Raw genomic sequence first — 14326 nt, 5'->3', positions numbered from 1 at the left:
CCCGTTTTATTAGGGAAGACTATTTAAATTTAGTCATGCCTAAAACCATGGACCTATGGCCTAACTAGTCGACGCGAGTGACTCAGTTTCGTGGCTCCAAAAATATGAACATTTGATTGGTTGAAATTGTTTATTTCGGACCGCCCATTTATCCAAATACGGAATATAAGATTACGTCATTCTTTTGGCATCCTGGTGCCTGATTTCAGTGTTTTACAAGTCGCTTATTCCGTCTATAAATTAACTTTCTCGTTGGTGGCGCTGTCCAGAATGAGAAAAATAATAAAAAATAAGAGACTTGTGGCAAGTCTATTCCAGGCCGTACTGAAGTACTGAGTAGTCAACTGAGTAGGTGGCGCTGTCTACAATTTTTGTTGTCATCATTTTTGATTCTGCACGGTATGTATGTACGTTTTGGGAGGGTAGCATAAGAGTTTTTAGTTGTTATTAACATTTAAATGTTCTGATATTTGTCTATTATGCAATGGTATATAACATATCTCTGCATATAGGTTGAAAATTAAGTACTTATTATTAATTGTGATGGAGAATGGATTATCTGCTAGGCCTAGGCTAGGCGAATTAGTACTGTACTGTAGGACCGAAGCGGCGACGAGCCAAAGCGGCCGCCAGCCAGAACGATTGGCCAGAACGGCCGCCAATATGTAACGTGTATGGAGCGCCGGTGATGCATGCACAATTAATTATACAGTACAGTGCGCTCGCTAAATACAAACATATGCAACATGTAGACATATAGTGAATGAATACCTTTAAAGTCCATCTAAATAAAATGACATATTCTAGTTACTTTTAAAAAATGTCATAAAACAAAGAATTATATAATAAACATATCGGTGGCTTTCCTTTTATTTTTAGATGACACGTTTTTCTGAAAAACGAGTTTTAAATAATCTATTTTAAGCTCCGCCTAATGAATCTGACCTGCATATGACACACTCGGTACAACATAACACAGGATGTTCGCGGGATCGCGACTCTTGGTAACATGATATTCTCAGTTAAGGCCTAGGGTAATCATACGCTGGAAATTCGGAGACTAATTATTAAGTAAACATTCAAAACATATTAGCAGCCCTCGAAATTAGCTTCGGCGTCACTTTATGACCACAACGTAAGACTAAGAGCAAGGATGAGAGTAGGCCTGGCCTATAGGTAGGCCCTATTCTCTGCATCCACCCCATACCACCGAGCCCGTACTCGCTACATACAACAAATGTGTTCGAATAAAACATTAAAACTATTTGTTTTGACTTACTTATTCATGATGATTAAATATCTTGCACAAAATACACGCTTATTACTGTATATATGTTATTATGACAGCCGAGGCTGTTTACTTTTTGCTAGAATGCGTCGTAGTAAGGTGGATGACGTTTTTATACCGTCGTTGTTTTTAACGTCGTCTTTCTCGATGTTCTTCGCTTGGTCGGGGCCGCTCGGCACAAATTTGTTTTGACTTAATACTAGGGATGATTAGGGGTTTCATTACAGTATCTTACAAAAAAATATACACGCATAATGCTATATTATGACGGACAAGGTTCATGTTTACTTCTTGCTTCAAAGCATATCGTTCACTTGTTCTCTACAACGTGGTCTTTCTTCAGATGTTCTTTGCCAACGCTCGATCGGGGCTGGCTCGACCCGATTTAACGGTGTTTGGACGTTTTGTGACGACATTGATAATATGTGTTTGAATGAAATTAAAATTTTATTTGTTTTGTTGTAATGATTTATCCTACAATAAAATACGGGCTTATAACACAATGATTTAATAATTGTTTAATCATTGAAATACATACAGTACGACTGTACCAAGTTGAATAACTTTTATTAATAAAACAGTAAAATTATACATAAACACAAAAGTCAATCCTGCTTTGTGGACCACCTCATGGTTCAATTTTGAGTCGTAACTGTTTACAAGAGTATGGTGCGAACCAATTCGGGGATTCCCCATGTGCGTTTATTTGCCGTCCGATTTGATCGTGTGTTCTTTAGCAATGGCTTTTAAAAGAATAGAAATTCTTGTTTTTACAAATACACAATTTTTGAAAGATTTGTTTTTCGTAAACCACAATTTTATGGGTACAATCATATACAGTACTGTCTGAAACCTGCTGAAACTCAAAATACAAAAACTGCCGAGGAATGTCAAATTTACATCGTCAATTTTTGCCATGGACCTTTTGTACCAATTTCGAGGCCTGTATTATAAGTGAGTATCACACAGTTTGTATACATCAACATAATAACAACCAAAATAATAAATTTAGCTTTTTATTGTAGTCGATAACATGAAAAACAACCAGGCAATTTACAATGTGACCTGATGATGATCGCCGAATCGGCTTTGTTTACTACCATCATCGAAGGCGTAGGCCGTGAACAGTACATCAAATTTCAATTTCGTACGTTACATTGTGATGTAAAGATTTTGCAAAATAAGCTTTAATATACAGACTGTAAGCTAATTTAGACGTAAACAATGTATATTATTACTATAATATTAACCATCGTACGCTGACAAGTGTTTGTGCTTTTACTCTGCTTAGGCCTAGTTCGTCTGGCCTAGAGTACGACAGCATAGTATAGTGCTCAAAATTCGTTAGTGTTGCCCAATCAATTTTGTTTTTCCAACAAAGCCTGGTCTTCAATTCTTTCTTCAAATTCGCTTTTTAGTGGCTCAAATTAATAAAGCTGCTCCATTTCTTTGCTTCCTTCTTTAGATCAGTACTATCCAAGTGAACCTCTTTCATATGTTGCGCTATATAATGTTTGTATTACATAAACAGGATGGCTGTGATTGTTATACTGAGTCTACGTAATCAGCTCTACTCACACTTCAGTGAACATCTCCAGTGGCGGGGCTTATACTAATATATTTAACCGTCATTTTTAATATTTATAAACCAAAAATTTAATATTTTATTACCACTAATTTTTTTAAACGTATGTAATACTTCAATAATCAGCAACTTAAAAAGCATCATTTTAATTGGACTTTAAACCTTGAATTGAAGCCCAGTCGGCTTAATCTCGAAAATCCCCCCATCTCGAATTGAAGTCTTCAATTTGCAAAATTAGCCTCCTCAAAATGAAGTCCATAGGCTTCTTTTCAAGGTAGCATGGCTTCTTTTCGAGATAGTACATTACACACTGTACATGAATTTCAAAGAAAATAAATTTAAAAACATGTTTGGTTTATTATACATTAGTTTAGCTGATTTAATGCTGGTTAATGCACTCCAGGATACAGATTCATGTTACAGTGGCCCTTATTTATTTTTTTATAGTAGTAATTTCCAAAATTTATGGCATTCATTTTGAAAAGAAGCTCCCCTCTTTACTTTGCAAAAGTGGCCTCGAAAACAGCTGATGTCATCTGATGACGTGTGCCCTCTTTTGGTTGGTTTTTTAGGTCTTCTCCGGGGGTTCCCTCTGTTCCCAGAGTTGGTGTAGAAGCTCTTCGTAAATATGCGATTTATATGATACAATATTAATTATTCCTATCAGCTTTAAAATTTATATAGTATATTGGTCTTTGTTTTTATCCATAGAAAGGTTATGTCCAGTAGTTGATACACTAAAAAACAAGATGATTGAGGTGACCTGCAATGACCGATTGGGCAAGAAAGTCAGGGTCAAGTGCAAGTATCCTTTTGAGAATTTTAATTCGGAAATTCATTTAAAAAAATTTTTTTTTATTAATCAATGAAAAAAAACAGCAACAAACTTATTCTGGGTTTTCAAACACAAAAAGTAACCATTGAAGTCGGCTTGTTTCCAATGTGTCCCAATAGTTAGTGAGAAGAGTTTTTTCTTTGTATAATGGTAAGTTAAATTCTTCATCATATGTGTATTTCATCATTCAAGGCCCATTTTATTTTAATAATAATTTATAAAGCACCAGTGTCACTAAACTGAAGTAAACATCAAAGGTGCTGTGCATGTTTAGATGTTAAAATGATGTGTTTTGAGTTTGGTTTTAAAAATAGCAACTGAGGGTGATTTGCCAATATGTTTGAGAATGAGGGAGACAGGGGGTGGGGGGTGTTCCAAAGCATGGCAGCTGAAAATAGAAATGATCTGTGACCATAGAATTTGTTGTTCAGAAACAATGAGCAAATTAAGGTCAGAAGAAAGAAGGGAAGTTAGAAGAGACATTCATGAAGGAGATCAAGTAAGTAAGTATGCTGTTGGAGTCATAGTTAATGGGAAGCCAGTACAAATTTTTTTCTCATGGTTGTTCAGTTTTCACGGAACTGGCGTTGTGTAAATGCCTTTAGTCTTCAAAAAATTGTAACAATGTTTTCCCCAAAAAATAGCTCATCAATGATTTCATTCATAATAATAATAATAGTAATAATAATAATAATAATAATAATAATAATAATTTATTGGTCCTCATTCTAATAGGAAATCAGAAATTTGGGCTGGGAATCTGTGGCAGCCACAGTGCAGCGCCACCCAACTTAACTACAACATAGCTGACACGTACGGATACAAAGATTGTCCTTAACCCACTTAACTCTCAATATGGGGGTTATTCAAGGAGCCAAGCAAGCAGACTCCAGTTAAAACCCAAACCCAGCACTGGCCGAGTTTGAACCTGGGGTTCAGCACAGAAGCAGGAACAATACCTCGCAGCCAACCTTTTAATGTGGTATTCATGAAATACTATGACACGATGAACTAAAAATAGCAAACACTCTCATCTATCTAATTGTGATGAACACTCTCCATACTTGCTACCCACTATAGGTTTCAACTGTAAGAACATGAGGGTCAGTTTTTGTTTCCTGAAAATTATAAACATTGCAAACTTAAATATATAATATACATGTAATACTGTACATTATAACCCGGCTCATATTTTCACTCTAATGTGTATTAAAAAATTGTTGAATTATTCTAATTTCAAGTCAGATTTTAGTAGCTTGAACAACCTGATATCTGTTTGGAATACTGTATGCATGATTTTTCTCTCAAACAAGCTGATTAATATATCCCACTACAAATGCCTGATTTTAAGACATTTTGCTTCACAATGTTTGTATATTCTTTAGATATTGCTATGTTCTTTGCCTTGACTTTATTACCAGCCCTTCAGACACAATAGGGGATTTGAAGAAAATCGTTGCAGCTCAAACCGGCACGAAGTGGGACAGAATAGTAATCAAGAAATGGTACACAATCTATAAGAACCACATTACACTTGATGATTGTATCCTTTCAACTTTTTTCCAACTTCAGAATGCTCTTTTTTATGTTGATTTTCTGTTTGTTAGTTCCAGTGGCTGTTGTAATAGTTAGAATCCTTGAAATTAAAGTAAAATTATATTTTATGTGAATTATATAGTATAGTATTGACTGATTTTGAGAAGCATGATTAAAATAATATACCCAATGTGATATCAAGGCACTAGGTGGTAGGATGTCACATTTATTGTTTACATTTGCTTCATATTGCTTTTCAAAAAAAAAAATAGTCGGTTTTTATTTTGAATGTTTAAAATTGATAAAATAAACTTTTGATTTAATGATGTAATTATGCACTGTGGGTAAGGTCATTATATTCCCTTACTTTCAAACTAATCAGTTGCTTAAGATTTATGTATGTAAATGTAAGCCATTGGCAGATCTGAAAAAAAAAATTAATAAAAAAAAAAGGCTAGACCTACCTTTTCAGGACCTGTGAGATGAATTGTTTTTGTTACAATAGGAAAATTAGAAGCTCATTTCCCGCCATCTAGGAATCAAAATTTTCTAGGGGGAGAACCCCTGGATCCCCACTTTCTATTTGGGGTTTATCGATTCATGAAAACAAAAATATGTATGCAACTACTCAATTTTTTTTATATATGTATTCACATACAGTAATAAGACTATTTATGTATACACACATAATAGGCCTATTTACTCTAATACGAATGAGAAAGTTTACCTGCCGTTTTCAAGATGGGGAAAACTTTGACTTTTGAAGAACTTAAAATTCATTAAAAGACACCTCAGAAGTTGGAAAAGCTCATTTCCCGCCATCTAGGAATCAAAATTTTCCCGGGGGAGGACCCCCTTTATTTTGGAATTTTTTGGAAACATTTTGACCCCTCCTAAATTTCAACCCAGATCCGCCTCTGTAAACTTTTTAACTTAATTAGTCTTAGACTGGAGAAATTTGGATTGCCCCTTGGGGACCTGTAGTATTGCAACATCCAATCTAATGTGACACCAAGAGTTTTGTTATCATTGCTGTTATTACTAATTATTTGTTATGTTCTATTTTAATAGTATTCTTACAGTACTATATTTTTGTCCTTAATGGTTTATTGTTATCATTGAGTTGGTTGTTATTATTATGGCCTTAACTTTAAATTCAGATGAAATCCATGATGGTATGAATCTTGAACTTTACTATGAATGAGGTCACAGAAAAGCACCATCACATACTGTACTTTACTTAATAAACTCATTTGTTTTGTAAAAACATTTTACTGTCTCCAGTTGTCTCACAAGATACATGAAAGAAAATGCATTTTAGAAGATTATTTGAGCTTCACATTGGTATTCCGGACTAAGTTTTAAATCTTCCCATTGAATTCTGTTGCTCATTGGCAAAAGTGGAATAGCTAATAATTCATTAAAAAAAATCCAATCATGGAAGTGCTGATTGATATTACCCCAATACTCACCTGTTATTTAACTCCAATTTGACTTTTTCACATGCAACCAAAACCTGTGACAACTATATACAGTATAGTTGTCTTAGCCAAGACACAAATAATAAAAATCAAAACAAGAATTTGCTTTCAGTATCTACTATTCGTCTATTAAAATTTTCAAGTGGTAAAGGTCAATGCATATTAAAATAATTATACAACTTCTATTTCATTTGCATAACAGTTGCTGGTATAATTACTGTACACTATATTATGAGTCAAATGATGCAACCAGTGTTCAGTAACTGTTAATTAATTAACTCTTTCAAAATATAGATGGTAATACGTGTTAAATAATTCCTGTAATGATTCATTGTGTCTTTTTTTTTTATTATAAAGCTCATTGATGAGATTTTTCTAAAACACTATAAAAACCTGTTGTTGTTATTATTTTCTGTTTGCATACCACAACTTTGGTATAGTGGTGTGCATATGTCTTGACCTTTGACATTCATGCGCACTTGAAACTACAAGTCTAATACATCTGTTTATTTTTTTGTAATAGTTTTATAGAGGGTTAAAAAAGCACAAATCAGGTTTCATAGCATTTGTAATTGTCTATATACCTTGATCTTTGGTATATTTGCACTTTAAACTGTAAGGCCAATACGTCTGAAATTTGTTCAAATAATAAGGGTTAGAAAAACAGAAAGTCATTAGTCAGATTTTGTAACATCTTTTGATTTAATCATGATTTTGCAAAAAAAAACAAAAACTCAACATTGAATACATTGTAATTCTTGAGTTTGTCAAAATTGTAAATAAATCGATTATTATTGCTATAGAATTGTTTATATTACTTTATCTCAGATCCTTATTAACGTTTTATGTTTAACACTTTCGTTCAAATAATAATATACATATTTTAATTTCCACTTATTGATGTCATGCAGCATCTAAAATAGAAGCTGGTCACTTGTTCGATTGTAATTTGAGAAATAATATGAAATGTGCCGAATTTTTATTAGACCTTTATAATAGGATTACATATATTCTTTATCTATTCCACAATAAGAGAATAATCTGAAATCTGTAAGATAAAACCCAATGTTTTAATCCACATAACTATGTAAAATCATACGCCTTTAGGCCAGTGGCGGCGCTAGGACCTCCCCGACGGCAAGGCAACACCCCCGACAGGCAGGGCAAGAGTTGTACTTTGTACTTTTTATATCTCATCGGCATCCAAATGGTTAAATTATATAGGCCTATCCAGTTCAGGCCAACATTTGATAAAAATGTTTTCAAAAAAATTATTTTTTTTTTATCCCCCGACGAATTCTACTAACACTCCCCCACCCCCGTTAACGCCGCCACTGCTTTAGGCCCAGAAAATCTTGGGATGTCTTTAACAACTGTAATTTGTGTTATAGCAAGCTATACGTCATACATATGGACATCAAACTAATTGATATTGATTGACTGCGTGATATCAGTTTAATAATATACATGTAAAAACGGGCATTTACCTGTCTTCTTGGTCGATGGAAGTTTATATTTCATACATTTGAGTTACAAAATTGTAATCAGATTCGGAAATACTGTAAAAAATAGGAATGTTTAAATAGTTTCAAGGTTTCAAATTTCAAGATTTTTTATTTACCAGTTATTAATACATTTTTAATAAATAGCAAAGGCACAGTAACATACTATAATAGGCCTATTTTAATTCACTTCAACAAAAATATACGGAAATATACCCAATACCTCATATTTTACTTAAGTCCCCATTGTAAATGGTTTCTTAAATGTATGTTCAATAACTGTATATATAAATATTTATCATACATATTTATCATACATATTTATCATACATAGGCCTAGTATAATTATATCCATTGGTATTATAAGCACTGTAGGGTGTGTAGGTGTGTACGCGAGTATACAGTGGCTGATCCAGACGGTGGCGAAAATTGCGCTTCCCCATCTCCCTCTCCTGGCAGCAGCAAAATTCCTCCATGCTCTAAACAAGTGCGAAGTCATTTTAAATAAAGCAAAAATCCCGGAGTTGCGTATAGCGTCTTGACCCCCACAATAGGAAAGGGAACATGCAAAACCTGTCCATAGGTTCCACCACTCACTCACATCCACTCCCCCTCCCCAAGCAAAAAGAAAAAAAAATCCCTGGGTCCGCCACTGCTTTTGAAGACTGTAAATCATTCTCGGAGAATCTTGTTTTCTCTGGCATGAGTGATTAGGCCTATATCTGTATGCATTATTATGTATGTGGATCCTGTAGCCATTATCATTCTAGGCCATGTTGAACTGTACCAGTAAGGGTGTATTTAAAGTGTGTACTTTAATCACACGTATAATATATCTATCCTTTCACAATGCTATTCTATACATCTGGAAAAAGTGAATTTCATTCACCAATTATGGGTTTACATTTATTGCAGCTGCTAGGATATTAGTACCAAACATAATTGCGTTTTCAACTTGATTTAAACATGTCACAGAGCAACCTCTCGATAGGTACGCTGCCGATTGTTCTTCGGAAAAATAGTTCTTCAACAGTTTTCGATTTGATTGCCCTGAGCGATGGAAGGATGAGGAGAAGTTTGCCAAAGCGGATGTGGTGCCCAAGTGATCTGCAGTTTATGTACTCGGAAAGAATTAGTTGCGACTGGTCCTGGATCGCTTCTACTTGTCCAGGCTGCCGTAAGCCTCTGATTTCTGGGAATTAAATAGTGCAAGAATGTTATGTAATATCTAAAAAATACTGATGTATGACAGGCCGCCCTCAAATTATATTTGTCAGCCCATTTTTTACATCTCCCGAAGAGCGACACTGGAGCTACACATTGACATTGTTTGGGTAATAGAAATTATACGTGACGTCAGCATAATAAACCACACCCTCTCCAGGCTCGTTTATTAGCAACCAATAGCAACTAGACGTTTTTTTTTTTGGTTTTTTTTTGGGGGGGGGGGGGGTTCTTTGACAATAACATAAGAAATTAATTTTCCCCCAGTGCTACATTAAAACCCATTCTCAGTAGTCAGTTTTATATATACATTAGGACGAAAAAGACTGCTGTGGATACAGTTGTTTATAATATCTACCGGTACGATTTTAATTATCCTTTGTATATTTAATGAGGATTGGCTTTCACTTAAAATGTAAGAAATACGGTAGGGCCTATATGTTCTCGCAAATACTGCGTTAAACTGTTCCTCTCCTATAGTTGTTCTCAATAAAAGTTGATAGCTTATTTAATATTTGTTAAAATTGGCATTCAGTGTTTTAATTGAATCGTTGACGGGTTCCAGATTTACTACTGACAGTGTGCCTACAAATCACTTTTATTCCAATGTTTAGCTCCAAGTAGTTATTCTGTAATAATTGAAGGCAGTAAAAAATAGGCCTAACTCTTCGAAAATATCAGTGTGTAAGGATAGAAATAATGGAAACATTCTGGATGCTAATAATGATTGAACCAAAACAATGCAATCATCTCTTATCCAGCAGTTAAACCTATTTCCGTATAGGTCTAATCTAATAATATTTATTCATCCAAAAAGACTTGGCTTACCACATTTGAAGAGAACAATTGCTTTTAGGCACGCAAACTCCGCTGCATCAACTCTCATGTGTTTCAGGCGAGACATAACATCTTGCATTAGTCGGATATCGCCCAACGCATCCACATTTTCACTTAGTTCTGATTTTGCTAGAAAACCAGGAGATGTGATTGCCACACCTGCAAATAACACGTGCAATATTATAATGGTTTATGAACATTGCAAATAGGCCTACACGAATTCCTAAAGAATATCAAATTTAGGTCTGATTCGGCATGAAGGTACCTCCATGGTTTAGTTAAGTTGAGTACATCAAATGTATAATAATGTGTTTCATACTAACTTAGTTAAATTGAACTTATATATTCAATTATACATTATGTATTGTATTTGGCAGTCATATTAGAATGATGATATAGGCCTACCTTCTCAATTATTAAACGTTCTTTTTTTTAATTCATCGCATTATTTGTAACAAGAATTTTAATTTTACTAACCGAGATCTAAAGGAATACACCATTGTGTTGCACTTAACATGAATAATTCACTCCAAGTTTCTTCCAATAGGATTGCTTGGTCACGAAAAGGCAGTGATAGGAATGACGGGATACTGCGGGCCCACTTTACTGTCATAAATAGTACCCGCGCTGCCGCCTCGTAAACGTTCTCTGTTGGGTTGACCAACAAAACGTCACCACTGACACTTCTCTCACCTGTAAAAAATGTCCGTAGAGAAATAAAGTAATATTCATAGGCCTCTGCAGTAGTAACTACAAAACGGAGGATAAGAGAGATAAAATTTATTGAATCATAAATTAACTCATAACAATATTAATACACACACAATGAAATTCAAAATGCATGTTTGTAAGAAGACCTAACAATTTATGAAGTGACGGTTGCCCCTGAAATAGGCATACGGAGAAGGTACCAGGTTAGCAGGAAGGGAAATGTTGTTTCATCATAAATTTTAATATTAAAATGTGGTCAAGATTTAGATAGTTTACTGTACCTTCATTCTCGTTGACATGACTACCTAGCGGTCCGCCTTTGATCTCAAGACGCGGCTCAGCTTGAAGAAGACTGTTAAAGAACCCGTTGCTGCGCACATCAGTCGCCGATGGTGGTGGTAGACGTGCCACATAATCTGGAGTGACGGGGGTAAAGCTAGATCGTCTGTCGTCCCGATGAAGTGTCCGGTATTGATCGTCTTTGGTCGGACTCGATGACTCTTCAGATTGCGGACTCTCGCGCCGATACTGATAACATCGTGGTGCCCTCTCATGCTGTACAGCTGTATAAATAAATGTTACTTGATTATTAGGCTACTTGATATTAATAATGTGTCAATTCTAATAAATCGATAAATTACATTTAAGTTGTTGATAATTGTCATGATTGACTATGTCTTTAGGCCTATTTAAATTGGTACCTTCTGTTAATTATAAATCCAAAAGCTAATGCGATATTCAAGTGTGTCTTTCTTGTAAGCTCGCCTCTCGAGCAATTTGTCTTATTCGAGATAGGCTATAGCGCAGATGGATGGCGCATATTACACAAGGGTGGGGTTTTCCCTCGAAATCAGGCGCTTATCATCTCGGTCGGTATGCTGTAACTCACCATGCAGTACGGTAACTAACCTCATTTGACTTACCTAGTAACTTTTCTGATGGCGTAAAGCGTCTGTAATTATTAACTACAAATTTATATCAATTGAATCGATTTTGAACTTAATCGTTGGATTCTTGCGTTATGACCTTGGTTGCGAGTGACTGAACATGAACTTATACAATTACACACGCGATCATTACGTCTAAGATATAATATTGATTTCTTGTGTTATATGTTAAGTTCAATCTCTTGCCCCTCATGAAAGGCTAGTCATCCGAATGTTAAATTTTGACTTGTCTGTTCATATTTTACTATTTAGACCTATTTAAATTTCAAAAAGTCTTTGTTTTGTGTTTTAATATTTTAGATACGATAAGTTTCATAAAAATAAATGATTATAGCCCTAATTGTATCTCCATTTTGGTGACTAATATGAAGGTCTCTTTATAAATGCAAACATTGAATAAATAAAAAATAAAAAAGAGAGAAAGATTGCTTACAGACGCGCTGCAGTAAAGTGAAGAAAGAGTAAAAAGTAATTAAATTCATCTCTATCCAGAGTGATTTTTTTTCTTATTTACTATTTTTAGATAAACAAAAATCACTCCTAAAGCCGGCTCCGGAAAAATATTGTTGATGTTTTACACCTGATTTGACGAAAAACTCGGGAATAGTTTATGAGTAACAGATTTTTTAATATTGGAAAAGGGGAGTAACCACCTTTTTTCCTTTTTTCTGCCAATATTTAAAAATCTATCTCATTAACCGTTCCCGAGTTTTTCGTCAAGCCCCCTTTTGTGCCTTAGAAAAACGAGCTAAACAACATGTTTCCATAATTATTATTACTAAATATTTTATTAGTCGGCTAGTCAATTTCAACCGTTTGACCAAAGTAATCATCACCCTCAAGATAACCGTGGAAAGATAAAGCCCATGTCGCGTGCAACTCGCGTGCATAAGATCTACATAATTATAGATAATGATCGACCAACAAGTACCAGAAGCGTTAACGGGAATGAACATGTGTTAATCAGGATTGGCGTAACTTTTGATAATGGCCGTATTCGACTGGTCGTTCTTCGTTAAACCACGCCCACCTGCGTAGTGGTAAAATCCTACTTAACGAAGACGACCAGTCGAATAGAAAACTGGTAAATACTCGACAAAACAAAATGGCTGCATAGTTACCGCGATACACGCTGCGTAATCAAGGCTGCTTCGAATTGTGGCAGTATGGGTTTTTCGTAAAAAAATGTTTTCATCCATTTTTTAAATTCTGTTAGCCTACAATTATATTTTGACTTCAATGTGGGTATAGGCCTATATTATAATTTAAATTTTCTGAAATTTAATCTAACTTATATTAACGCAAATGTTATTGCTAAACTGACCAATCGGCCATATTTTTTTGGTCATGTGCATAACTTAACGCTGATTAACGCATTCTGGTTACGTTAAATTTCGTTGTCAACGAAGTCTATTTTACGAACCAGTCGAATGAAAATAATACTCAACGAAAATTCGTACTCAACGAAATGAACCAGTCGAATAAGCCCAATGAAATTTAGTTTGATATCCGTTTATTAGTATACAGATTAGAATATTAGTACATCAAAGATTTCGATCTTTCACTAACAATTGATTCGTAAACAATAATAATTATAACAGGGTTTTCGTCACGTAATCATACCCATTTGCCTCAGTTATTCAGTTTGGTACCCTGGGTAGGCAGGCGCGTAACAGGGGTCCTGGGTCGGGGGGGGGGGGGGGGGGGGGCAGTCTTCCCCTCCCCCCCCCGCCTGTTACGCCACTGTGGATATAGGCCCCGCTCCAAAAACTGAAACTGGTCGTGCGGCTACACATTCAGTGTTGCCTGCAAGTTAAGAACTGATACCGTAACTATTTTTGAACCTGTTAATACGCCTGTTGAAAATATAAGTATCACGAGCTGTAGCAGGGCCGGCGGAACGTTTTTGAAAGTGGGGGGGGGCCCACTTATATCTGTCTCTTATACACATCTCAAAATGGAGATACAATTAGGGCTATAATCATTTATTTTTATGAAACTTATCGTATCTAAAATATTAAAACACAAAACAAAGACTTTTTGAAATTTAAATAGGTCTAAATAGTAAAATATGAACAGACAAGTCAAAATTTAACATTCGGATGACTAGCCTTTCATGAGGGGCAAGAGATTGAACTTAACATATAACACAAGAAATCAATATTATATCTTAGACGTAATGATCGCGTGTGTAATTGTATAAGTTCATGTTCAGTCACTCGCAACCAAGGTCATAACGCAAGAATCCAACGATTAAGTTCAAAATCGATTCAATTGATATAAATTTGTAGTTAATAATTACAGACGCTTTACGCCATCAGTAAAGTTACTAAGTCAAATGAGGTTGTTATTTACTGCATGGTGAGTTACAGCATACGGT

At 35.0% G+C, this 14326-nt stretch overlaps 2 protein-coding genes across 3 annotated transcripts in view; one reads left to right on the top strand and one right to left on the bottom strand.

The window, feature by feature from the left end:
* The window catches only part of LOC117102574 (ubiquitin-like protein 5), a 10642-nt gene extending 3907 nt beyond the window's left edge, over positions 1 to 6735 (top strand). The window contains exons 1-4 of one of the 2 annotated variants that reach the window (XM_033242908.1): positions 383 to 421; positions 3585 to 3678; positions 5130 to 5251; positions 6405 to 6735. In XM_033242908.1, coding sequence (XP_033098799.1) covers positions 406 to 421; positions 3585 to 3678; positions 5130 to 5251; positions 6405 to 6448 — 276 coding nt within the window. In that variant the 5' untranslated portion in view covers positions 383 to 405 and the 3' untranslated portion in view covers positions 6449 to 6735. Of the gene's footprint in view, positions 1 to 382; positions 422 to 3584; positions 3679 to 5129; positions 5252 to 6404 lie in introns of those variants that run through there. The other variant, XM_033242902.1, reaches the window with a different exon arrangement.
* Positions 6736 to 6868: 133 nt separating this feature from the next.
* The window catches only part of LOC117102557 (nuclear receptor subfamily 2 group E member 1-like), an 18066-nt gene continuing 10608 nt past the window's right edge, over positions 6869 to 14326 (bottom strand). Inside the window, exons 3-6 of the mRNA XM_033242857.1 lie at positions 11281 to 11562; positions 10766 to 10981; positions 10280 to 10447; positions 6869 to 9419 (exon numbers count right to left, since the gene is read on the bottom strand). Coding sequence (XP_033098748.1) covers positions 9178 to 9419; positions 10280 to 10447; positions 10766 to 10981; positions 11281 to 11562 — 908 coding nt within the window. The 3' untranslated portion in view covers positions 6869 to 9177. The remainder of the gene's footprint in view (positions 9420 to 10279; positions 10448 to 10765; positions 10982 to 11280; positions 11563 to 14326) is intronic.

The sequence above is a fragment of the Anneissia japonica genome, unplaced genomic scaffold (genome assembly GCF_011630105.1).
Source record: "Anneissia japonica isolate Jap-2015-1 unplaced genomic scaffold, ASM1163010v1 scaffold1005_len2656397_cov198, whole genome shotgun sequence".
In the NCBI taxonomy this organism is placed as follows: Eukaryota; Metazoa; Echinodermata; class Crinoidea; order Comatulida; family Comatulidae; genus Anneissia; species Anneissia japonica.
This window is presented reverse-complemented; position numbering and strand designations above follow the sequence as displayed.